This window comes from Heterodontus francisci, chromosome 1, assembly GCF_036365525.1.
Source record: "Heterodontus francisci isolate sHetFra1 chromosome 1, sHetFra1.hap1, whole genome shotgun sequence".
Lineage (NCBI taxonomy): Eukaryota > Metazoa > Chordata > Chondrichthyes > Heterodontiformes > Heterodontidae > Heterodontus > Heterodontus francisci.
Window position 1 is genome coordinate 178,035,617 of NC_090371.1, and position 27,470 is coordinate 178,063,086.

The following is a 27,470-nucleotide window of genomic DNA, read 5'->3' on the forward strand; positions in this document are numbered from 1 at the left end:
CTCAGTCCAGCTCTGCATCCTGTCAATGTCCCGTTGCAACCTACAACAGCCTTCCACACTATCCACAACTCCAGCAACCTTCGTGTCATCGGCAAACTTGCTAACCCAGCCTTCCACTTCCTCATCCAAGTCATTTATAAAAATCACAAAGAGCAGAGGTCCCAGAACAGATCCTTGTGGAACACCACTGGTCACCGAGCTCCATGCTGAATACTTTCCATCTACTACCACCCTCTGACTTCTATGGGCCAGCCAATTTTGTATCCAGACAGCCAATTTTCCCTGAACCCCATGCCTCCTTACTTTCTGAATGAGCCTACCATGGGGAACCTTATCAAACGCCTTGCTAAAATCCATATACACCACATCCACTGCTCTTCCTTCATCAATGTGTTTTGTCACATCTTCAAAGAATTCAATAAGGCTTGTGAGGCATGACCTGCCCCTTACAGAGCCATGCTGACTGTCTCTAATCAAACCATGCTTTTCCAAATAATCATAAATCCTGTCTCTCAGAATCCTCGCCAATAATTTGCCCACTACCGACGTAAGACTGACTGGTCTATAATTCCCAGGGTTATCCCTATTCCCTTTCTTGAACAAGGGAATAACATTTGCCACCCTCCAATCATCCGGTACTACTCCAGTGGACAGTGAAGACGCAGAGATCATCGCCAAAGGCGCAGCAATCTCTTCCCTCGCTTCCCGTAATATCCTTGGGTATATCCCGTCTGGCCCGGGGCCCCGGACTTATCTGTCCTCATATCTTTCAAAATTTCCAGCACATCCTCCCTCTTAACCTCAACCTGTTCGAGCGTATCAGCCTGTTCCACGCTGTCCTCACAAACGACCAGGTCCCTCTCACTAGTGAATACTGAAGCAAAGTATTCATTTAGGACCTCCCCTACCTCCTCCGACTCCAGGCATAAGTTCCCTCCACTATCCCTGATCAGCCCTACCCTCACTCTGGCCATCCTCTTGTTCCTCACATAAGTGTAGAACGCCTTGGGATTTTCCTTAATCCTACCCGCCAAGACTTTTTCATGTCCCCTTCTAGCTCTCCTAAGTCCATTCTTCAGTTCCTTCCTGTCTACCTTGTAACCCTCTAGAGCCCTGTTTGATCCTTGCTTCCTCAACCTTAAGTAAGCTTCCTTCTTCCTCTTGACTAGCTGTTCCACATCTCTTGTCATCCAAGGTTCCTTCACCCTACCATCCCTTCCCTGCCTCATCGGGACAAACCTATCCAGCAGTCACAGCAAGTGCTCCCTAAACAACCTCCACATTTCTGTCGTGCATTTCCCTGAGAACATCTGTTCCCAATTTATGCTCCCCAGTTCCTGCCTAATAGCATTGTAATTCCCCCTCCCCCAATTAAATATTTTCCCATCCCGTCTGCTCCTGACCCTCTCCATGACTATAGTAAAGGTCAGGGAGTTGTGATCACTATCACCGAAATGCTCTCCCACCGAGAGATCTGCCACCTGGCCTGGTTCGTTGCCAAGCACCAAGTCCAACATAGTCTCCCCTCTAGTCAGCCTATCTACATATTGAGTCAGGAAACCTTGCTGGACACACCTGACAAAAACTGCTCCATCCAAACTATTTGCGCTAAGGAGGTTCCAATCAATATTAGGGAAGTTGAAGTCACCCATGACAACAACCCTGTTACTTCTGCACCTTTCCAAAATCTGCCTCCCAATCTGTTCCTCCATGTCTCTGTTGCTATTGGGGGGTCTATAGAAAACTCCCAACAAAGTGACTGCTCCTTTCCTGTTTCTGACTTCTACCCATAATGACTCAGGAGACAAACCCTCCTCGACGGCCTCCCTTTCTGCAGCTGTGATACTATCCCTGATTAGCAATGCCACTCCCCCACCTCTTTTACCTCCCTCCCTATTCCTTTTGAAACATCTAAACCCTGGAACATCCAAGATCCATTCCTGCCCCTGTGATATCCACGTCTCCGTAATGGCCACAACGTCGTAGCTCCAAGTACTGATCCATGCTCTAAGTTCATCACCCTTATTCCTGACACTTCTTGCGTTAAAATAGACACACTTCAACCCATCATACTGGCTGCAACTTTGCCCTGTCAACTGTCTAACCTTCCTCACAAACTTTCTGCACTCGGTATCTGCCTGTTCAACAGCTACCCCATCCACTGATCTGTAGCTCCGGTTCCCATCCCCCTGCCAAACTAGTTTATACCCTCCCGAAGAGCTCTAGCAAACCTCCCGCCCAGGATATTGGTGCCCCTCCAGTTCTGATGCAACCCGTCCTTCTTGTACAGGTCCCACCTTCCCCAGAAGGTATCCCAATGATCTACACATCTGAATCCCTCCCTCCTGCATCAGTTCTGTAGCCACGTGTTCAGCTGCACTCACTCCCTGTTTCTAGCCTCACTAGCACGTGGCACCGGTAACAATCCTGAGAATACTACTCTGCTCGTCCTGCCTTTCAGCTTCCAACCTAACTCCCTATATTCGCTTTTCAGGTCCTCATCCCTTTTCCTAGCTATGTCATTGGTACCGATATGTACCACGACCTCTGGCTGCTCCCCCTCCCCCTTAAGAATCCTGTAGACTCGATCCGAGACATCCATGACCCTGGCACCCGGGAGGCAACATACCATCCGGGAGTCTCGTTCGCGACCACAGAATCTCCTGTCTGTTCCTCTAACCACTGAATTTCCTATCACTATCGCTCTCCTATTCTCCCCCCTTCCCTTCTGAGCCACTGGGCCAGACTCAGTGCCAGAGACCTGGCCAATGTGGCTTTCCCCTGGTAGGTCGTCCCCCTCAACCGTATCCAAAACAGTATACTTATTACTGTTGTGGTCCATGTAGTGAAGGCACTTCCACAATGCTTTTTGGTTGGGAATTCCAGGACTTTGACCCAGTGACAGTGAAGGAATGGTGATATATATCCATGTCAGGATTGTGTGTGACTTGGAGAGAAACTTGGAGGTGTTTTTGTTCCCATGCACCTGCTGCCCCAGCTGAAAGAGGTTGCAGTTTTGGGAGATGCTGCCGAAGAAGCCTTGGCCTGTATATAGCACACTTAGGATTTGGAATGCACTGCCTGATTGGGGGATGGATATAGATTCAATAGGAGCTTTCAAAAAGGAATTGAATATATTCTTCGAGAAAAAATTGCAGCGAGTGGGACTGACTGGATTACTGTTCAAAAGAGCCAGTGCAGACTTGATGGGCCAAAAGGCCTCCTTCTTTGCTATTTATGATTCTATGATTTTATTCTTTACATTGTCCAATTGCCCATCTCTTCTTTCTCAGTACCGTTCCATTAAATTAGATTGCCCCCTGTTAATTTTGTTAATTCTTAGAGTATTAAAAGCTCTGTTTAATCTATTCTATTGTTCATACTTTTGATTTATATATTGGCTAAACATAAACTGTCTCTAATATAAAATAAAAACAAAAAATGCTGGAAGTACTCAGCAGGTCTGGCAGCATCTGTGGAGAGAGAAGCAGAGTTAATGTTTCAGGTCAGTGACCCTTCTTCAGAACTAGCAAATATGAGAAATGTAAAAGGTTACCATGTTGCAACCATGTTGCTTCTAATTTCTACCCTTCTCTCACCTTTACATGGTCCATCTCCGACACTTCCCTTCCTCGACTTCTCTGTCTCCATCTCTGGTGATAGTCTGTCTACTAATATCCATTATAAGCCCACCGACTCCCACAGCTGCCTCGACTACACTTCTTCACACCCTGCCTCCTGTAAGACCTCCATTCCGTTCTCCCAGTTTCTCCGTCTCTGACGCATCTGCTCTGGTGATGCTACCTTCCATGACAGTGCTTCTGGTATATCTTCCTTTTTCCTCAACTGAGGATTCCCCCCCACTGTGGTTGACAGAGCCCTCAACCGTGTCTGGCCCACTTCCTGCACCTCTACCCTCACCCCTCCCCTCCCTCCCAGAACCGCGACAGGGTTCCCCTTGTCCTCACTTTCCACCCCATCAGCCTCCATATCCAAAGGATCATCCTCCGCCATTTCTGCCACCTCCAGCGTGATGCCACTACCAAATGCATCTTCCCCCTCCCTTCCCCTGTCAGCATTCCGAAGGGATTGTTCCCTCCGTGACACCCAGGTCCACTCCTCCATTACCGCCACCACCTCGTCCCCTTCCCATGGCACCTTCCCCTGCAATCGCAGGAGGTGTAATACCTGCCCATTTACCTCCTCTCTCCTCACTATCCCAGGCCCCAAACACTCCTTTCAGGTGAGGCAGCGATTTACTTGTACTTCTTTCAATGTAGTATACTGTATTCGCTGCTCACAATGTGGTCTCCTCTACATTGGGGAGACCAAACGCAGACCGGGTGACCGCCTTGCGAACACCTCCGCTCAGTCCGCAAGCAGGACCCCGAGCTTCCGGTTGCTTGCCATTTCAACACTCCGCCCTGCTCTCATGCTCACATCTCTATCCTGGGATTGCTGCAGAGTTCCAGTGAACATCAACGCAAGCTCGAGGAACAGCATCTCATTTACCGATGAGGCACACTACAGCCTGCCGGACTGAACATTGAATTCAATAATTTCAGAGCATTTTACTTTAATTTTTAGTTATTTTTTTCTTTTTCCTTTTTAAAATTTTTTTTCTGTGTTTATTTTATTTTATTTTATCTTAGTTTGTTCAGTTTGCTTACCCACTTTTTTTCATGTTTGTACATGCGGCTGTTCAATTTTCTGTCCGTTAACACCCTATCTGTACTAATGCTTTGTCTTTCAAAACACCATAACATATTGTTTGCCTTTGCTCCACGACCTTCTGGTCAGCTATTCTTTGACCTTGTCCTATTTACAACTACTCCTTTGTTATCTCTTGCCCCACCCCCGCTTTAGTTGCTTATATCCTTTTACATTTCTAATATTTGCTAGTTCTGAAGACAGGTCACTGACCTGAAATGTTAACTCTGCTTCTCTCTCCACAGATGCTGCCAGACCTGCTGAGTATTTCCAGCATTTCTTGTATTTATTTCAGATTTCCAGCATCCGCAGTATTTTGCTTTTATTATAAACTGTCTGCATTTATTTCTGCTTGTCTAACTCCTACTGTCTGACTTGTCAAAGGATATTTCCTCGCTTTTCAGCACATGTACATCTCCTGCCGCATGTCTTCATATATACTAACCATCCCATCATCCTTTGTGATCCACTTAAATTACCACAAGATCTAACCTAACATAAAAATACATTTAACAATATAGTGTAAAATATTAGATACAAAATATTAAGCACTATTCAACAGTTTTACATAACTAAGATTTTACCAAGTATTAATGATTAATGTTTGATTCTGTTTATACCACATAGTAACCACTATATGTTTTATGGGATTGATGTTTGGAGAATCCAAGTAAGCTGAGGAATGGGGGAATTTGCACACTGACGATTATAACTAATTATCAATTTGTGGGACAATGTATTTAAAATGAATCATTCTTACACTTAGTTGTAAGATTTCATCAGCTGATGTGGTGTAAACAGAATATATAATGAGGAGCCATGGGACACCTCTGTCTCTTGCTTGCAGGACTAGATATAACTCACTCATAACTTTGCCAGTCATGAGTTATCAGCTTATCGCCCTTGTGAGATTTAAAAGGACAGTTTTACATGTCCCTACATTGTACACATCAAAGCTTGAAAAAGGATCCAATCAATGGAAGTTTGAAAATACAATAAACCTAATTAACTTTTGAAGAGTGAAACAGTTTACTCCCTGACTGTTACAAATCCATCGAGAAACTTACAAATTTAACAGCGACTGTGGCTTTCCCAGGTAACATTGTGAATTTTCAGTGCACATCTGAAATTTCTAGAAACAGCAAAAAATGTTATTTGGGTGAACGGAATTGTGAAAAACCTCGCTCAAAATAAGGACATGATTAAATTGCAAACTGAAGAGTTGGTTCTGTGCTAACTTTAGCCTCCATATGCATTTTAGTAGTCAACCAAAGTATAGGTCTGGTTCCGAAAATGTAGGAAGAGGATGCCAGGTGGCAAAGACAGAATTGATTGTTAACTTATGCTGACATTAAGCTCACATCATAGTAATTGTGTGGTCTGGATCTGTACCCAATTTATGTGAGAAAGTCAAAGAACAAAAGAACAAAGAACAGTACAGCACAGGAACAGGCCATTCGGCCCTCCAAGCTTGCGCCAATTTTGATGCCTGCCGAAACTAACACCTTCTGAACTTCCGGGGCCCATATCCCTCTATTCCCTTCCTATTCATGTATTTGTCAAGATGTCTCTTAAACGTCGCTATCGTACATGCTTCCACCACCTCCCCTGGCAGCAAGTTCCAGGCACTCGCCACCCTCTGTGTAAAAAACTTGCCTCGCACATCCCCTCTAAACTTTGCCCCTCGCACCTTAAACCTATGTCCCCTAGTAACTGACTCTTCCACCCTGGGAAAAAGCTTCTGACTATCCACTCTGTCCATGCCGCTCATAACTTTGTAAACCTCTATCATGTCACCCCTCCATCTCCATCGTTCCAGTGAAAACAATCCGAGTTTTTCCAACCTCTCCTCATAGCTAATGCCCTCCAGACCAGGCAACATCCTGGTAAACCTCCTCTGTACCCTCCCCAAAGCTTCCACATCCTTCTGGTAGTGTGGCGACCAGAATTGCACGCAATATTCTAAGTGTGGCCTAACTAAGGTTCTGTACAGCTGCAGCATGACTTGCCAATTTTTATACTCTATGCCCCGACCGATGAAGGCAAGCATGCCGTATGCCTTCTTGACTACCTTATCCACCTGCGTTGCCACTTTCAGTGAGCTGTGGACCTGTACGCCCAGATCTCTCTGCCTGTCAATACTCCTAAGGGTTCTGCCATTTACTGTATACCTCCCACCTGCATTAGACCTTCCAAAATGCATTACCTCACATTTGTCCGGATTAAACTCCATCTGCCATTTCTCTGCCCAAGTCTCCAACCGATCTATATCCTGCTGTATCCTCTGACAATCCTCATCATTATCCGCAACTCCACCAACCTTTGTGTCGTCCGCAAACTTACTAATCAGACCAGCTACATTTTCCTCCAAATCATTTATATATACTACAAACAGCAAAGATCTGCGGAACACCACTAGTCACATCCCTCCATTCAGAAAAACACCCTTCCACTGCTACCCTCTGTCTTCTATGACCGAGCCAGTTCTGTATCCATCTTGCCAGCTCACCTCTGATCCCGTGTGACTTCACTTTTGTACCAGTCTGCCATGTGGGACCTTGTCAAAGGCTTTACTAAAGTCTATATAGATAACATCCACTGCCCTTCCTTCATCAATCATCTTCGTCACTTCCTCAAAAAACTCAATCAAATTAGTAAGACACGACCTCCCCTTCACAAAACCATGCTGTCTCTCGCTAATAAGTTCGTTTGTTTCCAAATGGGAGTAAATCCTGTCCCGAATAATCTTCTCTAATAGTTTCCCTACCACTGACGTAAGGCTCACCGGCCTATAACTTCCTGGATTATCCTTGCCACCCTTCTTAAACAAAGGAACAACATTGGCTATTCTCCAGTCCTCTGGGACCTCACCTGTAGCCAATGAGGATGCAAAGATTTCTGTCAAGGCCCTTGCAATTTCCTCCCTTGCCTCGCTCAGTATTCTGGGGTAGATCCCATCAGGCCCTGGGGACTGATCTACCTTAATGCTTTGCAAGACACCCAACACCACCTCCTTTTTGATGATGAGATGACTGAGACTATCTGCACTCCCTTCCCTAGGCTCATCATCCACCAAGTCCTTCTCTTTGACCAAGTCCTTGATGTTTTTTGCAAGATGCATTTTCCATAAAGCATCATTCTCTTCTAATGTATGTTCTCCAATTATGATGAGTTTAATCATTGCATCACTAATTGGATTTTTCTTGTCCAGATTCCATTTACTAAATGGTAGTACTGTCAAACTGAAGTGTTGTAAAATCTGACTTATTGCTTGCATGAGACCCCTCTTGAGGGACTGTGTGGGGTTAAACAATGATGTACGCCTCTCACCAAGTTGCAGCCAAGCCTCAGGCAGTATGTCCAGCTGCCCTTCCCCAATGCACATGACTGGTCACTCCCTTTCCTTCAAATGCTCCCTTTCGCTCTGCCACATGCAGTTTTCAAAGGGTCCAAAGTTTTTGGAATCCTCATCTTAGTAGCCTGGATAAGATGATTGACCTGCTTCCTGAACTAGATCCAATTCCTGGGGGTGACCTCATGGCTGTTGACCTCCTCCGCTATCTGCGTCCAGGCTTGCTTGTTCAGGCAAGCAGGTCTCCTCCCACCTTTCCTGGGGCAGCAGAGACAGCACAAAGGGTCCTGGGGAAGCAGAGGCAGCAGAGGGTTCTGGGGCAGCGGAGACACCAGAAGGGGTCCTGGGGAAGCAGAGACAGTAGAGGGTCCTGGGGCAGCGGAGATAGCAGGAGAGTATTGGGGTAGCAGAGGGCACTCAGGAAGACACGCTTCTGAACCAGGCAGGAGTGAATGCAGGGCTGGCAGCTCTTTGAATATGGTGCCAGCACCTGCCATTGTCTTATGATGGTGCTATCGGTGCCTCATTCCCTGCCTCTGATCATTGCTTGCCCGGGTTCCACACCGCCCCTTTCTGAATTGGCTGGTCGTTGTGTGTTTGTGGTCAGCTGACTACATTTCGCCAGTGCAGCGACAGCACCCACTTCCAGTGCTGCCGCCAAGAGCCGTACCATTAGTTTAAAATTCAGTGCATTGTGTTTGAAGTCTGTATATTATGCATTGAGAAGTGACATGATTTTGGATTTTGTAGTACCTGGAAATATCTGTTCTTTTTAGAATTGGTACTAAAACTAAAAAGTGGAAAAATTCAGATGTATTTTTAAAAGTTCCTTAAAACGTGAATCAATGTTATTTGACAAACTACAGAACAATAGAAATTTGTTGATTTTTCTATGGATTTAAAATGAATGAAAAGTAGAACTTAAATGGCAACTTTTCATGGAAACGACAAAGTCCTGAGGCACTTCACAAATGGGCATTGAAAACAAAAAGGGATACTGAGCCAGAAGGGGAGAATTGGTGATATGACAGAAAGGTTAGGTGAAGAGATTGGTATTGAGAAAGTTTTGAAAGATGATGTAAGAGGAGGAAAAAGAAAGAAATTTAGGGGCAGAGTCTCAGAGTAAGACTAAGGTGGCAGAAAGCTATACCACTGATTCTTGGATGCAAGGATCGGATGGGAGAATAAATAGAAAAATGGAATCAGAAGAATGGAGTGTTTCAGAGGGCTTATAAGCCTGGAGGAGCTTGCAGAGGTGGAGTGGGTCAAGGTCACGAATGGATTTATTGACGAGGAATAGGATTTTAAATTTAATACCATGAGGTGATGGGCTGCCAGTGAAAGTCAATGAGGGCAGGGTGATGGACTTGGTGTGAGACAGGGCACGAAACAAAGATTTAGACAAATTGGAATTTATGGATAAAGGAGAATGGAAGTTCAGCAAGCAGGCCATTAGAATATTCAAGTCTAGAAGTAACAAAGGCATGTATAATGGTTTATATGGTGGAGAAGCCCAATTTTGCAGAGATTGAAGTAAACGATCTTGGTGATAGAGAGAATGTGGGGTTTAAAAGTCAGCTCATGGACAATAGCATACTTAGCTTGCAAATTGACTGATTCCGACTGAGAGAGAGAATGGGGATTGGTTAATAGCAAGGTGCTGGAATCTATGATTAGGGCCAAAGACAATGGCTTTGACCTTGCCACTGTTGAGTTGGAGGATGTTAAAATGCACCCGGGTTTAGTGTAGGACACCATTCTGAAAGCACACTAGCATTTAAGGGCACAAGGGAAGTAATAAAGAGGTAGAGACAATTGTCATCAGCATATATGTGGAAGCTGATTTCATGTTAATGGCAGTGACAACATATAGATCAGGAAGGGAAAGGAGCTGAGATATTTAGGGGATTCTGAGGGTGACAATACAGCAAAGTGAAGAAAAGCTATTACTGGAGATGCATTGATTGTTTGAATTGGTAAAATAGATGTGGGGGCTGCGTGGTGGATGGGTTAGGGGAATTGAAATGTAGGTTGAAATTACTAAGAATTAACATTCACTTAATACAGAACCTGAAGGAGGAGAGAATAGCACAATATAGAGGAGAGAAGTTGGGAATTAGATTTGGAAGGATGGTAAATCATGAGTTCAAAAAGGTACGACTGGGTGCATAATGTTGCTAAAGAGATGCCATTTCAGGGAGGTACAATGGATTGAAAGATCTCCTTCTGTGCTGTAGAATTCTTTGGTTCTGTATGTGATGTGTAGAATGAAAAAGGGGAAGTTATTTGATTGAAGAGAAGGTTCAGATAGAGTAAGGGGAAGAGACCAAATTGTGACTTGGTGAGGGCAGTCACATCATTGCCATGGTAACCAGGGTGGAGTAAATAGTGGAAAGCATAACCAGACAGGGAGGTATCTATAAGGAGGATTGCAAGTGAGCCATGTTCCTGTGAGCACATTGATATTGATAGAATCATCACCTAGGAGATCATGAATGAACAAGGGCTTTATTCGCAAGTCTAACTAATCTGGAGAGAAAGATGGAGGGAGCAGGAATTGTAAATCTACTGGTGTGATTGGAGTGGGCAGAAATTGAGGTGGTGAGCATGATGGGAAGGAGGTTGGAGGAATTGATGCTTGAAAAACGTTTTAAGCAAGTTGATTTCAGAGAGCTGAGGATGGGGCAAGCACCGTGCTGCTCGGGGACATTCAGCATTAACCGCCATGATAAGCTTGGTATTGAGGGAAGCCTCAGGCTGAGTGAAGGACTTTCGCCTGGGATGGCAGAGGAAGGAAAAGTATAATGGGTAGGAAGGAGACATGGAGCAGAAAAAGGGGGAAGGGAAAATAGCACAGCTAAATGAGAGAAAGCAGCAAGACCCAAAGGAGGAAAGTAAAATGGTGGCCCAGGTCCAGAGTGATGGCAAAGATGCAAATGGGAGTGCACACTGAATGAAGCTTCGTTACATAAAAACGACAGATAAATAGGTGGGAGGAAGGTCTTGGAAAATGGAGCAGAAAGGTAAATCAGTCGGAAATGAGAAAATTGAGAGCCAAGACACTTCTTCCTACTTTCCCCTGGACCATGACCCCATCAAAACACCAAACATCAAGCTACTGTCCACAGAACTGTCACTGATCTCATCTCCTCTGGAGATCTTCCCTCTACAGCTTCCAACCTCATAGTCCCACAGACACTACTGTCCCGGCAGACCCATTGTTTCAGCCTGTTCCTGCCCCACTGAACTTATTTCTTCCGATCTTGATTCTATCTTTTCTCCCCTGGTCCAGTCTCTTCCCACCTAAATCTGTGACTCTTCTGACGCCCTACGTCATTTTGACAATTTCCAGTTTCCTGGCCCTAACCGCCTCCTCTTCACTATGGACGTCCAATCTCTCTACACCTCCATCCCCGACCAGGATGGTTTAAAGGCTCTCCGCTTCTTCCTTGAACAGAGGCCCAACCAGTCCCCATCCACCACCACCCCCCTCCGCCTGGCTGAACTTGTTCTCACATTGAACAACTTCTGCTTCAACTCCCCTCACTTCCTTCAAGTAAAAGTTGTTGCTATGGGTACCCGCATAGGTCCTAGTTATGCCTGTCTTTTTGTGGAATATGTCGAACATTCCTTGTTCCAGTTCTACTCAGGCACCCTCCCCCAAATTTTTTTCCAGAACATTGATGACTGTATCTGTGCCGTTTCCTGCTCCCGCCCGGAACTAGAAAACTTTATCAACTTTGCTTCTAATTTCCACCCTTCTCTCACCTTTACATGGTCCATCTCCGACACTTCCCTTCCCTTCCTCGACTTCTCTGTCTCCATCTCTGGGAATAGGCTGTCTACTAATATTCATTATAAGCCCACCGACTCCCACAGCTACCTCGGCTACACTTCTTCACACCCTGCCTCCTGTAAGGACTCCATTCCATTCTCCCAGTTTCTCTGTCTCCGATGCATCTGCTCTGATGATGCTACCTTCTACAACAGCGCTTCTGATATGTCTTCCTTTTTCCTCAACCGAGGATCCCCCCCGCCCCCAGCTGTGGTTGACAGGGCCCTCAACCGTGTCTGGCCCATTTCCTGCACTTCTACCCTCACCCCTTCCCCTCCCTCCCAGAACCGTGACAGGGTTCCCCTTGTCCTCACTTTCCACCCCACCAGCCTCCACATCCAAAGGATCATCCTCCGCCACTTGCACCACATCCAGTGGGATGCCACTACCAAACGCATCTTCACCTTCCTTCTCCTGTCATCATTCTGAAGGGATCATTCCCTCCACGACACCCTAGTCCACTCCTCCATTACCCCCACCACCTTGTCCCCTTCCCATGGCACCTTCCTCTGCAATTGCAGGAGGTGTAATACCTGCCCATTTACCTCCTCTCTCCTCAATATCCCAGGCTCCAATCAGTCCTTTCAGGTGAAGCAGCGATTTACTTGTACTTCTTTCAATTTAGTATACTGTATTCGCCGCTCACAATGTGGTCTTCTCTACATTGGGGAGACCAAACGTAGACTTGGTGACCGCCTTGTGGAACACCTCCGCTCAGTCCGTAAGCTTCTGGTTGCTTGCCATTTCAACACTCCCCCCTGCTCTCATGCTCACATCTCTGTCCTGGGATTGCTGCAATATTCCAGAGAACATCAACGCAAGCTTGAGGAACAGCATCTCATTTACTGATTAGGCACACTACAGCCTGCCGGACTGAACATTGAATTCAATAATTTCAGAGCATGATGGGCACCTCTTTTTATGTTCAGTTATTTTTTCTTTTTTTCTTTTTTATTTGGCTATTTTATTTTAGGTTTTTTAGTTTAGTTAGTTTGTTTCTACTGTGCCTACCCACTGTTTCTGTTTTAAATTTTTTTTAATGTTGTGCTTGGAGTGCTTTGTGCTTTACAGTCAATTCACACCCTCTCTGTGCTAACGCTTTGTCTTTCAGCACACCATTAACATACCGTTTGCCTTTGTTACATGGCCTTCTGGTGAGTTATTCTCTGGGACCTTGTCCTATCAACACCTCTTTTGTTATCTCTTGCCACACACCCCTGCTTTACTTGCTTAAAACCTTCTACATTTCTAATATTTGTCAGTTCTGAAGAAGGGTCACTGACCTGAAACGTTAACTCTGCTTCTCTCTCCACAGATGCTGCCAGACCTGCTGAGTATTTCCAGCATTTCTTGTTTTTATTTCAGATTTCCAGCATCTGCAGTATTTTGCTTTTATAACAGGGTATTGAAGACCAGTCGTAGGCAACTGGGAATAGCTGGAGTGATCCATTAGCCAGATGTAAGAAGAGGTGTACTGCTTGCATACCAGGAGTTGTTGGGGGAGCAGAGGTCGGTCAGTCAGCACATTAAGCAGAGCTGTGTACAATTTTGATCAGTAGCCCTATTATGGGGGTCGGTGGATACCTGAGGGAGCAGTGTTTGGAATGGAAGTGAAATTCAGTGCTTCTATGAAAGCCATCAAGCTTACTCTCCTTTTTAACGTATGCCCAATTTGGTACGCTGGTTTTCATCTCTGTGGGCCAGGGTTTGAATTCAACTGTTGTCACTTAGGGAGAGGTTTATTATAAGGTGCTGTTTAAAGAATACATCTATTGAGCAATATATTGTAATAATTTTAATAAATTACTCAGCTACAAATGCAATTCTCTACATTGCTTATCAATGTCTCAGTTTGATTTTTGCCATCATTAAATCTCCCAGTTTGACATTTACCTATGGTTCTCAGTCATTGTCAGAGTATTGTGCTGTGAACATATACAATCAATTGCATACCTGTGATTGTTCTAATTTCAAGTTCAAACATATTAATAGTTTCATAGTATAATTGTGATATGGAACTTAGATGTTTATTTGAGGAAACTGTGTTTCCTTCACCTCTTGGGTACACTAGGAAACATGAAAGGCATTCACATTATACAAGATAATGTTTTTTTTTTCAGCAGTAGATTGACTAATGATCTCATAACATTAAAAGAGTAAAGTGATCATAAAGGTAAGAAACTTATTGGAACTGCTTTTAAAATTAAAATAATTTTGCTTTTAAAAGCTGGAACAAGTTGCAGATTCCCCAAGTCATGTCTTTCCTGTTAATGGAGGATTTCAGGCTTTGAGAGGGATAATTGATTTGGTGAGTATCATTTGGTCTCTTATTGTTAATACAGTGACTTTATAATAACTAGGATCAAATGCTCTAGTTAATAAGGTCTAAAAGAATTATGTTTAACAAATTATTTGAAAATAAAGAATATAGTTTCTTATTGCTTATGTAGATTGCTTCTAAAAGAGAAAACATATTTGAAGCAAAGTGGGTTATATGTCAGCGATTGATAATGTACAGTGATCTGTCCATGCTTTTGGCATAAAATCATTCAATTAACAAACATTTTTTAATTCTACTATGTGTACCTATACAATTTTGTTATTTTATGACTGTGCAATTGAATTTAATTATTGCTGTGCTTAAAAGCTGTGCGGTTCAGTAGAAGCTTTGTGGAAAAACTAATATGCTACAAGTGCAAGCTAGGAATGTCAGTACAGAAAGGTATGAAAGGAAATGTTTTATGAGATTGCTGATCTTGTGAATGAATTACTCTTGCCTTGCGTGTACTTACCTTTCCCTTCATTACCACTGTGCCACCATTTCTTCTTGAATCCGCTGTCAGAAAGTTAGGGAGCATTACTGTATAGAGATATCGGCTAGGAACTTCCACGGAGCTGCTCCTGCTCCACTGCCATAACTTTGCTGGAAGTATGGTGAATCTCCTTTTTATTTGTGTAATCCATATCATCTGGCCATTTCATTATCCTTGCCATTATGAAAACGTATTTACCATTTTCAAAGATGCAGAAAGTACATAAATAGCACTGATTCTGTAGTCAGTGTCTTACTATGAAAGTGAGACCAAGCACAAGTATAGATTCTACAACACTGACTCATGGTGCTTGAGGTTGAAGTTAGGTGAGCAATGGGTTTTCTATATTAAATGGTTTGAAGCTGGCCAGAGAAGAGAGAATTTAAGATGGAGTGGAAGATGCCTCAGAGAGGCATAACCTCAACAGTGGTGTGAAAATGGTGGAATATCAAAATGGTGAACTTTTTGAAGTGTAAACACTGTTGTAATGTAAGAAACACAGCAGCAAATCTGCAAACAGCAAGAGCTAACAAAACATGTGATAATGACCAGTTCGTTTGTTTTAGTGATGTTTGGTTGAGAGATAAATATTGTCCAGGACATCAGGGAGAATACGCCTGTTATTCTTTGAAGTAGTGCCATGGAATCTTTTACATCTCACTGAGAGGGTAGAAAGAATTTAGGTTTAACGTCTCATCTGACAGACAGATTTGGGAATAAAAGGCATCTGAGGAGACTGAGCTGAGAGCTCTCTGGTGATGCTGCCCTGAGAGAAGGCAGAATTCACTCAGACTTCTTTCTTCGTTTTTTTCTTCTTCTCCTTATTCTCCTCGTCCTCCTTGCTTTCAGTTGCCAGGAGGAGAAAAGGCCGAGAAATGCAGAAAGGGTTGATTTTAACTTCTGGTGGTAGTGGAAAATGGTTTGTCACAGATCTGGTGTATAAGCTTTATTTTTGTTTTAATAAGATTGAGACCATAAAATTGGCCCATTTGTTTTGATATCAGCTGACTGAGAGTCATTGTGTTATTAGTTAGACTTATATTTTAACGGCACAGTGGTGCAGTGGTTAGCACCACAGCCTCACAGCTCCAGCGACCTGGGTTCGATTCTGGGTACTGCCTGTGCGGAGTTTGCAAGTTCTCCCTGTGACTGTGTGGGTTTCCGCCAGGTGCTCCGGTTTCCTCCCACAGCCAAAGACTTGCAGGTTGATAGGTAAATTGGCCATTGTAAATTGCCCCTAGTATAGGTAGGGGAATTGAGAGGATGTGGTAGGAATATGGGATTAATGCAGGATTAGTATAAATGGCTGGTTGATGGTTGACACAGACTCAGTAGGTCGAAGGGCCCGTTTCAGTGCTGTATATCTAAATATATGGGTGCATGTTTCTTGTGAAGAACTCTGAATTCTCTCCTCTGTAGATAATGTACTCTTTTATCTCCTAAAATGTCAAATCTTTATTATTTTTATGATGCAGTGGACCATATATCCTGAGGATATCTATATTTTCAGGTGGATTTTTTTATTATTCATTCTTGGGATGTGAAGATCACTGGCAAGGCCAGCATTTATTGCCCATCGCTAATTGCCCTTGAGAAGGTGGTGGTGAGATGCCTTCTTGAACCGCTGCAGTCCATGTGGTGTAGGTCCACCCACAGTACTGTTAGGGAGGGAATTCCAGTATTTTGACCCAGTGACAGTGAAGAATATAGTTCCAAGTCAAGATGGTGTGTGACTAGGAGGGGAACTTGTTCCCATGAATCTGCTGCCCTTTACCTCTTAGGTAGTAGAGGTTGCAGGTTTGGAGGGTGCTGCCAAAGGAGCCTTGGCAAGTTGCTGTGGTGCATCTTCTAGATGATACACACTGCAGCCACACTGCACTGGTGGTGGAGCGAGTGAATATTTAAGGTGGTGGATGGGTAACTGATCTAGTGGGCTGCTTTGTCTTGAATGGTATCAAGCTTCTTGAGTGTTGTTGGAGCTGCACTCATCCAGGCAAGTGGAGGGTATTCCATCATGTTCCTGATGTGCTTTGTAGATGGTGGACAGGCTTTGGTGAGTCAGGAGGTGAGTTACTCACTGCAGAATTCTCAATCTCAGACCTACTCTTGTAGCCACAGTATTTATATGACTGGTTCAGTTCCATTTCTGTTCAGTGGTAACCTCCAGGATGTTGATGGTTTGTGCTCGTTGATGTTGTTGGTAAATTATATCAATTTTTATGGTGACCTATCTGATTTTATCTATCCGTTAGTTAATCTGCTGTGGCATTGCACAGAGGTAGTAAAGACCAAGTGCAGTATTCAGTATAAACAGGATTAGAGGACAGGGGAATAATTGAATTAGATGAAGGTGGCAGGGGGACAGTGAGAGAAGTGGAGTGCAGCAAGGAGCAGAGATGGAGAGGAGGAAGGGGGAGAAGCGGAGAGCATAGTTGGAGGGCAAAAGTTGCAAGTTGTGATCAGCAGGGGATTAGATTTTCAATTCATCCTCAATAAGGATGTGTCCATGTATCATGCTTATGATGGGGATTAGTTTGTGGTGGTATTGGGGTTTGGAATTCATGCTCATGGAGGTGCTTGCAATTCACAGCCAATGATGGAGTTGGGATGGGGAAGTGGTGAGGCATTGTGGAGGCAGGGAGTTGGTTGCGAACCATGCTCAATGAGGAATGCTGTTATTGGGAAGTACATGTGTTGTGTGTCACCGCTCTTGTCCCAGCTACTTTAGAACACACACACTTGTGTTTCTTTACTAATGATGTCGCTCCATTGCTTCTGGAGCTTCTGCTGTGCTCCCGTCGATTAAGCAAGCTCGACATGATCTTCATTCTATCTCGCCCACTGAATGTGCCACAAAACAAAAAGAAAAACGTGCTCAATCAGGGCACGCAGACAAGTGCATCGTAACAGTCCCAGTGAAAGAAGCATAAGAGAAGAAATTGTAAAGTGCAACGAGCAGAAGGAACCACAGACAGAACCACAAGAGGACAAACATTGAAAATAATAAAATGAGAGCTGTGCAGAACAATTAACCAGTTACACCACAAACAGAAAAGAGGCACAAGTATACAAAACAAGAAAACCAGAGAGAAAGAGTGAGACCACAAACCGCAAAACAACATTTATTTATAATTGCATCTAACTTTACATTAAGCATTTCCCTAGGGCATTCACCAGTAGTATGTAATTACTTTTGAGATTATGCTTGTGTGCTGGTTAAACAATCTAATTAAAGTGAAGTTTAAATATCTTTGAGAGAGAACAGATTTGGAAACGTGCAAAGTATAGTTATGACTTTGTAATGGAGGGTACCCTGGAGTTTTTAGAAGAAAGTCAACGCCCAGTATTTGGCAACAGGCAATTATGGTTTACTGACTCTAACCTTTTGTTTTATTTTTGCAGGCCAAGGTATGAATGAGGATTAAATATAAGTGGGTAATTTAACCTCCCAAAAATGGATGGGATTGGGCTGGGTGGAAACTTAAAAGTTTAAAACTGAAATCCAACCCACCTCAAAGCCTGCTTTTAACAGAGGTGGGATGGGGGAAGGTGTAGGGAGCTGGTGACCAATTAGCCCACAGGAGGCAGACTGGCCGTCAAGAGCTTGTCAGGAGAACGTGTTACTCCCTTTTGACACACTTTCTATTTTTTATTAATGTCTGCCAGGTTTCCCTGGGATTGGGAAACCTGGCAGATAAAAGACAAGAAGGCTGGATCCATAAGGTTCCCTTTACTTGTGAGTTAAAAGGAGCAGGAGAGTTATCTCCGAGCTCAACAAGCTACCCTGGAAACCCCCACCATACTGCTGTTTTTGCATTTTTACTTCAATAATTTTCAGTTATTTATGTTGCTGATGTTTTGCAAGGCCCAACGCCTTTTGCAGAGTTAACAAACATATATTGCTGTTTCCTTACAGTCACGCAGTCAATATCCTGTCTGACCCCCTCCCCTTCCCACCTTCACAATATCCAGCCACGATTACCACCCCGCCAATACAGTCTACCCCTCACGACTGCCACCTCAACTCGCTGACCACACTATACCCCTGCAATTTCTTTCCAAACCTCTGCCCTCCCACCAACCCCCCCCCACACCCTGCCACCTCCTACTACTAGACTGACCTGCTCCTCTGCTGTGTCCTTCTGCAACAGGCTTCCCGAGTGACAGGCAGCCAGCTGATCAATTGGGCTGGCTGTCAGGCTGGAAACCTGGAGAAAAATTTAAAACACGACCCCATACCTCCGGGTTTGCTGTCTGTATCTCTGCCCCTTACCTCACTCCAAATGCTCAGTAAATATTGGGGTCAGGGGTTGATTCCCAGATGTTGCTGTTGAGGAGGGGGCTCTCATAAGTAGTGTATGTGTGGACTAAGGAATTAGGCAACTGGCTCCACGTACCCCATTCAGCACTACTGCAGGTTTTTCTTCTGTAAACCTCACTGTATAACAGCCCAAAGAATTGGAGGGAATAGATTCCGCAACAAATTGTCTGCGTGTTCTTACCCCTAAGCTCTGGGTGCACCAAGCTCCCTTTGTAAAACATGGGCTTGATAGTTTTTTCATTCAGTTTACTGGAGAATATCAGTGGACTCAGTCAATTCCTGCCACTTCTTTTGTCTCTCATCTGATATGGCATCTACAAGCCTTTCGTCAGCTGCCAAAAAGTCATTTCCAAATGGATCTGCTTGGAAACAGTTGGCCTAAGCTTCGTAGAGGTCTTTAGCATCCTTTGATATACTCAGAATGTAGTTTGTCTGGTGTCCTCGGGGGAATGTTATTTCTAGAGGAGGTTTCCGCCATCTCTATAAACACGTCATAGGGCTCTGGAGAAGGAGGGATGTCTCTGATTACAGCATCCAGATCTGTGGAGAACCTCTCCCAGTTTGCCTTTTTGAAACTGAAATGTCGATGAAGGGATACTGAGTGAGGAACGACTACTGCATTGATCTTGATGCCTATTGGATGATGTTTGGAGTTTGAAATAGGATCCAGGACAATTTTCTCACATTGGTTAGCTATGTGGCGAGAAGCAAACACCAAGTCTGCGTTGTGACTACATTTCCATCAGCTGCTGCTGAAGGATCTTGGCAGTTTTGCATCATGAGTGAAAGACAGCTGGCTTGCCTCCAACCAGCTTTCTACTAACTCTCCATCCTCATTAGTCTCTCAGTACCCCCGTTGTGTGCAGTGGCTGTTGAAGTCACCAATCACAATGTTCACCTGTGTCAGGCAAGCCCCCCACCGACCAAGACTGAGGCACACATTATTTTGCCACATGAACATTAAAACTTAAAATTGCAAGCCCCTGACTGGAAAGACATTTGCATAGTAACAGACAGTGTTGGAACAATGAGGAACCAGTCCCTGCCCCAATATACAGAAGAGACCTGGTCAAACTAGTCAGTCACATGACCACCTGTTGTCCAACTAGGGGAGTTTTAAATTGGAAAAACAGAATTTGAACTCAGAAAGCCGTGTGCTCCTGGAACTGAAGCAGAACCCTCTCCTGTTTGCCTGCTCATCTCTCAGGGAATTGAATCTTGTGAAGACATGTGAACCTCAAAGAGAGAAAAGTCTCCTACAGTGAACAAGGTTTAAGAATACTGGGCCCCAACAAAAAGCAAGACTACCTACAATCAAGTGAGCTCGAAGCACAGTAAACAAGAAACTCTTCTGAAATTGCCTCAAACCCCTCTCTGATATACTTTCCTCTCCTCTTTTCTGTCCCTATTTGCATGTGTGTATCACGTGTGTATGCTAACATCGGTGCGTCGTATATCCGTAGGCATTACCTGTATTAGAGTTTAAGTCTAAGTTTAAATAAATTTCACTTTTCTCCTTTAAACCTGAGAAAACCTGGTGTGTTGGTTTCTTTGCCTTATAATTGGAAAGTTGTGAACAAGGATTCACAAAAGGGGAGCTCAAAACACAGTGTGTTTAAAAATAAAACCCTGTTACAATAAGACCAGATAAAGACAGCAAAAGACCCTTAGACACATTTCTCACCTGGTTATCAGTGAAGGCTTCTGGGAAAGTGAACTGCTCATTTGGTGGCTTATATACTGCACTGGCTGCACTAAAGCACAGCAACATTACAAGATCACTGCAGATCAAGTCACTCATCAGCCACTCTTGAACAGCCAAGGAAAACCAATCCATCGTCCCAGCAGGGCAAAATACCCAAGATCAACAGAATATTCTGCCTTTACTAAACCCTTTACCATGAGCGAGCTGTTACTCAGTATCCAAGTGATAAAAAAACAAAGCAGCTGGATTTGGCAATATTTTATGTGAACAAATCAAGCACTTTTGACTTGTGGCTGTACTATGGCTCCTTGTTACATCCAACAATTGCTTCGTAACCAACAAGATTCCAAAGCTGTGGAGACGAGCAAGAATAGTGGCAATTCTGAAGCCAGGCAAAGATCCAGCTAGCTCTAAGAATTTCAGGCCAATCTCCCTGCTTTGCCACATCTACAAACTGTTTGAGAGACTCGTCCTAATTCGCCTGGCCCCCTTTGTAGATGAGTGCCTTATCCTTGAACAAGCAGGATTCAGACCAGGGAAATGCTGCATAAGCCAACTACTAAATCTCACCCAATTCATTGAGGATGGCTACGAGGACTAATAATAGGCTCAGCCTTTGTGGATTAATCTGCTGCATATGACATGGATGTTCATTGGATTCTTGCACAGAAATTATTCAATATAGCCAAAAATACCAGACTGATTGAGCTGATAGCTAACATGCTGGCCAACAGACGTTTCTTTGTTGATCCAAATGGCAAGTGAAGTCGGTGGCATGGACAGAAAAATGGCTTACCCCTAGGTAGTGTTCTCGCACTCTTGCTGTTCAATATTTATACCAACGACCAGCCCATCCATCCACATACCAGAAGTTTCCTCTATGCAGATGAATGTGCATCTCAGGGCTAATCCTTCCATATAGTAGAGAAGTTCCTTGGCGATGAGCTAGCTGAGTTAACCAACTACTATGAGATTAATCATCTGCGTGCCAACTCTTCAAAGACACTTCAATTATTTTCATTCTTGGGACTAGAGATGCAAAGCGAGAACTTAATATTTGTCAGCATGGGAGAACATTGGCACACAACTTTAAGCCAGTATACTTTGGAGTAATGTTAGATCCTAGTTAAGCAGATATTTTCAAGATGGCTCCTGGGCTGGAAGCTCCCTAGGAAGCTCCCTTGCTGTTCAACTCTATCCATGGCCATCTGCTCCCATCCCTAATGTTTTCTCCCCCAATCTACCCTCTTAAACTGTTTAAATTCCCCTGGCTCTTTAAATCAGTTCATTTTAGCCCTATCTAAAGGCTAACAGTTAGTTTAGTGTATGTTACCTGGGCCCACTGCCCTCCCCCAGCCACACCTGCTCTTTGTTTTCTCAATGAAATTGATCCGGATGAAACTGACGAGCACAGCTGCCGATACTTCAATCTCCGATCCTGCTGTCTTCACCGCCCAGAGTGTCTGCAGCCACGGCATGCGGTAAGTCCATTGAGGTGAAGAAGGAGCTGCGGGACCCGAGAGAAGTCTTGTGAAAAGGTGCCCCGAACACCCAAAAAATCCACGAACGGCCCCCCCGGCCGCAACTTCAAAGCGCCCGCGGGAGATGGCTCGGAGAGCATCTGCAGCGCACTGTCGGCAATGCTGCATGCCTTTATTTAAACCACTGCAAAAAAAAAAACCCTTAGCAAATGCAATCACCTCTAAGTCTGCCAAAAGATGCTTCACCTCCCGAAGGACGTGGATGAGCTTTCCGGACGTCGATGGTGGGCACTGAGGAAATGGCTTATTACCTGCACCAGCTTCCCCCCCCCTCCACCCCCCCCCTTTACCCCCCTTCCACCCCCCGTCCCCTTCCCTGCTCCACCCTCTCAGCTCACCCCCTCACAACCCCGTCCCAGCCCGCCCCCCCTCGCACCATCTTCACCCCGCACCCCCTTCCCCTGCACCCCCCCACCCCCCTACAGCCCCCTTCCCTGCTCCCCCTCGCACCCCCCTCCCACCCCCTCCCTCTACCCCTCCCCCTTGCATCCCCTCCTCCCACCGGCACCATCCTACACCTGTGTAGGGGCCCCAACAACCCCACTGCCTTGTGGGCGTCTCGGGAGAGACCAAGGCTAAGGGAGTAAACCCTAACAGGTAATCCGGAGTGGAACCCCGTAGGCGGTCATGTGTCACCTTTGGCATGTTTCCGGCAGTTCCTGCAGCCATACTGGTGCCAGACGTCGTGTCCTGCACTCCTTTGGACCCCACCAGAAAGGCCGAGAGGGGGGTTTTGACGGCTGGGCATCTCTCAACCTCCATAAATTTGCCCAGGCATGCGCCATGGAGAGGTCACTCCATAGTTGCCTCACAGCGACTGACACAACACGGAAGGCAGCAGTTACGGGTTATAAGTCCAGATAAATTGGCGTAGAAACTGGGCGCCACGGGTTGCCTTTGTCGGTGGGAGAGGTCATTGCACCTCACTGGACAGCTACCGCCCGCCTCAAACCGGGAAGCCCCCGGTCAATAAGGTTCTGTCCCGCCACAGTCTGCCTGCTTCAATGGGTGCTTGGAGCTCAGGGTCATTGCCCGAAAGGTGGACTGATACACCGCACCAAACAACATGAAAAAAGGAAAGAAGGTACCAGCCCTTCGCTTTGCAAGCTGGAACGTCAGAACTATGTGTCCTGGCCTGTCGGAAGACCTTACACAAATCAACGATTCTCGGAAGACCGCCATCATTAACAACGAGCTCAGTAGACTCAATGTGGACATTGCAGCACTTCAGGAGACTCGCCTCCCCGCGAGTGGCTCTCTAGCAGAGCAAGACTACACCTTCTTCTGGCAGGGCAGGGATCCTGAAGAACCAAGACAGCATGGAGTGGGCTTCGCCATCAGAAACTCCTTGCTCAGCATGATAGAGCCTCCCTCAAATGGCTCGGAACGCATACTGTCCATCCGACTGCTCACCACCTCTGGTCCAGTACGCCTCCTCAGCATCTATGCTCCAACACTCTGATCCCCACCTGAAGCTAAAGACCAGTTCTATGAACAACTCCATAACATCATTAGCAGCATCCCCAACACCGAACACCTATTCCTGCTGGGGGACTTTAATGCCAGGGTTGGGGCCGACCATGACTCATGGCCCTCCTGCCTTGGGCGCTATGGCGTTGGAAGGATGAATGAGTACAGGCAGAGACTGCTTGAGTTGTGTACCTATCATAAGCTCTGCATCACCAACTCGTTCTTTCACACTAAACCCTGTCACCAGGTTTCATGGAGGCACCCAAGATCGCGTCGTTGGCACCAGCTAGACCTCATTGTCACAAGGCGAGCTGCCTTAAACAGTGTTCAAATCACACACAGCTTCCACAGTGCGGACTGCGACACCGACCACTCCCTGGTGTGCAGCAAGGTTAGACTCAGACCAAAGAAGTTGCATCATTCCAAGCAGAAGGGCCACCCGCGCATCAACACGAGCAGAATTTCTCACCCACAGCTGTTACAAAAATTTCTAAATTCACTTGTAACAGCCCTTCAAAACACTCCCACAGGGGATGCTGAGACCAAGTGGGCCCACATCAGAGACGCCATCTATGAATCAGCTTTGACCACCTACGGCAAAAGTGCGAAGAGAAATGCAGACTGGTTTCAATCTCATAATGAAGAGCTGGAACCTGTCATAGCCGCTAAGCGTATTGCACTATTGAACTACAAGAAAGCCCCCAGCGATTTAACATCCGCAGCACTTAAAGCAGCCAGAAGTACTGCACAAAGAACAGCCAGGCGTTGCGCAAATGACTACTGGCAACACCTATGCAGTCATATTCAGCTGGCCTCAGACACCGGAAACATCAGAGGAATGTATGATGGCATGAAGAGAGCTCTTGGGCCAATCATCAAGAAGATCGCCCCCCTCAAATCTAAATCGGGGGACATAATCACTGACCAACGCAAACAAATGGACCGCTGGGTTGAGCACTACCTAGAACTGTACTCCAGGGAGAATGCTGTCACTGAGACTGCCCTCAATGCAGCCCAGCCTCTACCAGTCAAGGATGAGCTGGACATACAACCAACCAAATCGGAACTCAGTGATGCCATTGATTCTCTAGCCAGCGGAAAAGCCCCTGGGAAGGACAGCATTACCCCTGAAATAATCAAGAGTGCCAAGCCTGCTATACTCTCAGCACTACATGAACTGCTATGTCTGTGCTGGGACGAGGGAGCAGTACCCCAGGACATGCGCGATGCCAATATCATCACCCTCTATAAAAACAAAGGTGACCACGGTGACTGCAACAACTACCGTGGAATCTCCCTGCTCAGCATAGTGGGGAAAGTCTTTGCTCGAGTCGCTCTGAACAGGCTCCAGAAGCTGGCCGAGCGCGTCTACCCTGAGGCACAGTGTGGCTTTCGTGCAGAGAGATCGACCATTGACATGCTGTTCTCCCTTCGTCAGATACAGGAGAAATGCCGTGAACAACAGATGCCCCTCTACATTGCTTTCATTGATCTCACCAAAGCCTTTGACCTCGTCAGCAGACGTGGTCTCGTCAGACTACTAGAAATGATTGGATGTCCACCAAAGCTACTAAGTATCATCACCTCATTCCATGACAATATGAAAGGCACAATTCAACATGGTGGCTCCTCATCAGAGCCCTTTCCTATCCTGAGTGGTGTGAAACAGGGCTGTGTTCTCGCACCCACACTTTTTGGGATTTTCTTCTCCCTGCTGCTTTCACATGCGTTCAGATCCTCTGAAGAAGGAATTTTCCTCCTGACAAGATCAGGGGGCAGGTTGTTCAACCTTGCCCGTCTAAGAGCGAAGTCCAAAGTATGGAAAGTCCTCATCAGAGAACTCCTCTTTGCTGACGATGCTGCTTTAACATCTCACACTGAAGATTGCCTGCAGAGTCTCATCGACAGGTTTGCGGCTGCCTGCAATGAATTTGGCCTAACCATCAGCCTCAAGAAAACGAACATCATGGGGCAGGACGTCAGAAATGCTCCATCCATCAATATTGGTGACCACGCTCTGGAAGTGGTTCAAGAGTTCACCTACCTAGGCTCAACTATCACCAGTAACCTGTCTTTAGATGCAGAAATCAACAAGCGCATGGGTAAGGCTTCCACTGCTATGTCCAGACTGGCCAAGAGAGTGTGGGAAAATGGCGCACTGACACGGAACACAAAAGTCTGAGTGTATCAGGCCTGTGTCCTCAGTACCTTGCTCTATGGCAGCGAGGCCTGGACAACGTATGCCAGCCAAGAGCGACGTCTCAATTCATTCCATCTTCGCTGCCTCCGGAGAATACTTGGCATCAGGTGGCAGGACTATATCTCCAACACAGAAGTCCTTGAAGCGGCCAACACCCCCAGCTTATACACACTACTGAGTCAGCGGCGCTTGAGATGGCTTGGCCATGTGAGCCGCATGGAAGATGACAGGATCCCCAAAGACACATTGTACAGCGAGCTCGCCACTGGTATCAGACCCACCGGCCGTCCATGTCTCCGCTATAAAGACGTCTGCAAACGCGACATGAAATCGTGTGACATTGATCACAAGTCGTGGGAGTCAGTTGCCAGCATTCGCCAGAGCTGGCGGGCAGCCATAAAGACAGGGCTAAATTGTGGCGAGTCGAAGAGACTTAGTAGTTGGCAGGAAAAAAGACAGAAGCACAAGGGGAGAGCCAACTGTGCAACAGCCCCGACAAACAAATTTCTCTGCAGCACCTGTGGAAGAGCCTGTCACTCCAGAATTGGCCTTTATAGCCACTCCAGGCGCTGCTTCACAAACCACTGACCACCTCCAGGCGCGTATCCATTGTCTCTCGAGATAAGGAGGCCCAAAAGAAAGAAAGAAAGAATGTTAGATCACACCCTAAACATCAAAGATCATGTTATCAAAATAAAGGTGAAGGTGGCAGTTAGAAACAACATCTTAAGGAAGCTGGATAAATGGGGAACTGCCCTGACAATATTACAAATAACTGCCCTTGCCCTGTAATAAAAGCAAAATACTGCAGATGCTGGAAATCTAAAACACGAACAAGAAATGCTGGAAATACTCAGCTGGTCTGGCAGCATCTATGGAGAGAGAATCAGAGTTAACGTTTCAGGTCAGTGACCCTTCATCAGAATTGGCAGATATTAGAAATATAGAATGTTTTAAGCAAGTAAAGCAGGGGTGGGGCAAGAGATAACAAAAGAGAAGGTGTTGATAGGACAAGGTCGGAGATACCTGTAATCCTGGGTGGATTCAAAACATGATGGGTGAAACTGCAGTTGGAATCCACGTGGAATACTGTTCAGCTCCTAGACTGTAACCCCCACAGCTGCTGCCTTGCTGATTGGTCAACATATCTACAGACAAAGGCACACGAGTTGTCTAATGACCCAGAGGAATTCCTCCCCTCAGGAGCCAACGAAACATGGCCTACTTGGCTGTGTCTCAGTCATCTCAGGACTGATGTCAGTCACTGCAAAACCCTTATGCAGAATTGGGGACACAGTCAAACAACTTCTGTTGACTGTGACTGCGGAGGAGTATCCCAAATAATGAAACATCTCCTAAAATGTCTTCTACTACCAGAGCTATGCAACCCTGAAGATCTGAAGGTCTTCAGCTCTCGATCCAGAGCCTGTGTGGAACAGCGGCGAGGGAAGGTAGAGACATGACAAGAAGAAGACTGGAGAATATTCATTCTAAAGGGTAGAAATTGCAGAGTTGCTGGCCAC

General features: G+C 45.5%; 1 protein-coding gene across 1 annotated transcript in view; it reads left to right on the forward strand.

Moving 5' to 3' along the window:
- antxr2a (ANTXR cell adhesion molecule 2a) overlaps positions 1-27,470 on the forward strand; it is a 307,229-nt gene that overhangs the window by 35,065 nt on the left and 244,694 nt on the right. Inside the window, exon 7 of the mRNA XM_068038944.1 lies at positions 14,125-14,205. Within this exon, the coding sequence (XP_067895045.1) occupies positions 14,125-14,205 (81 nt within the window). The remainder of the gene's footprint in view (positions 1-14,124; positions 14,206-27,470) is intronic.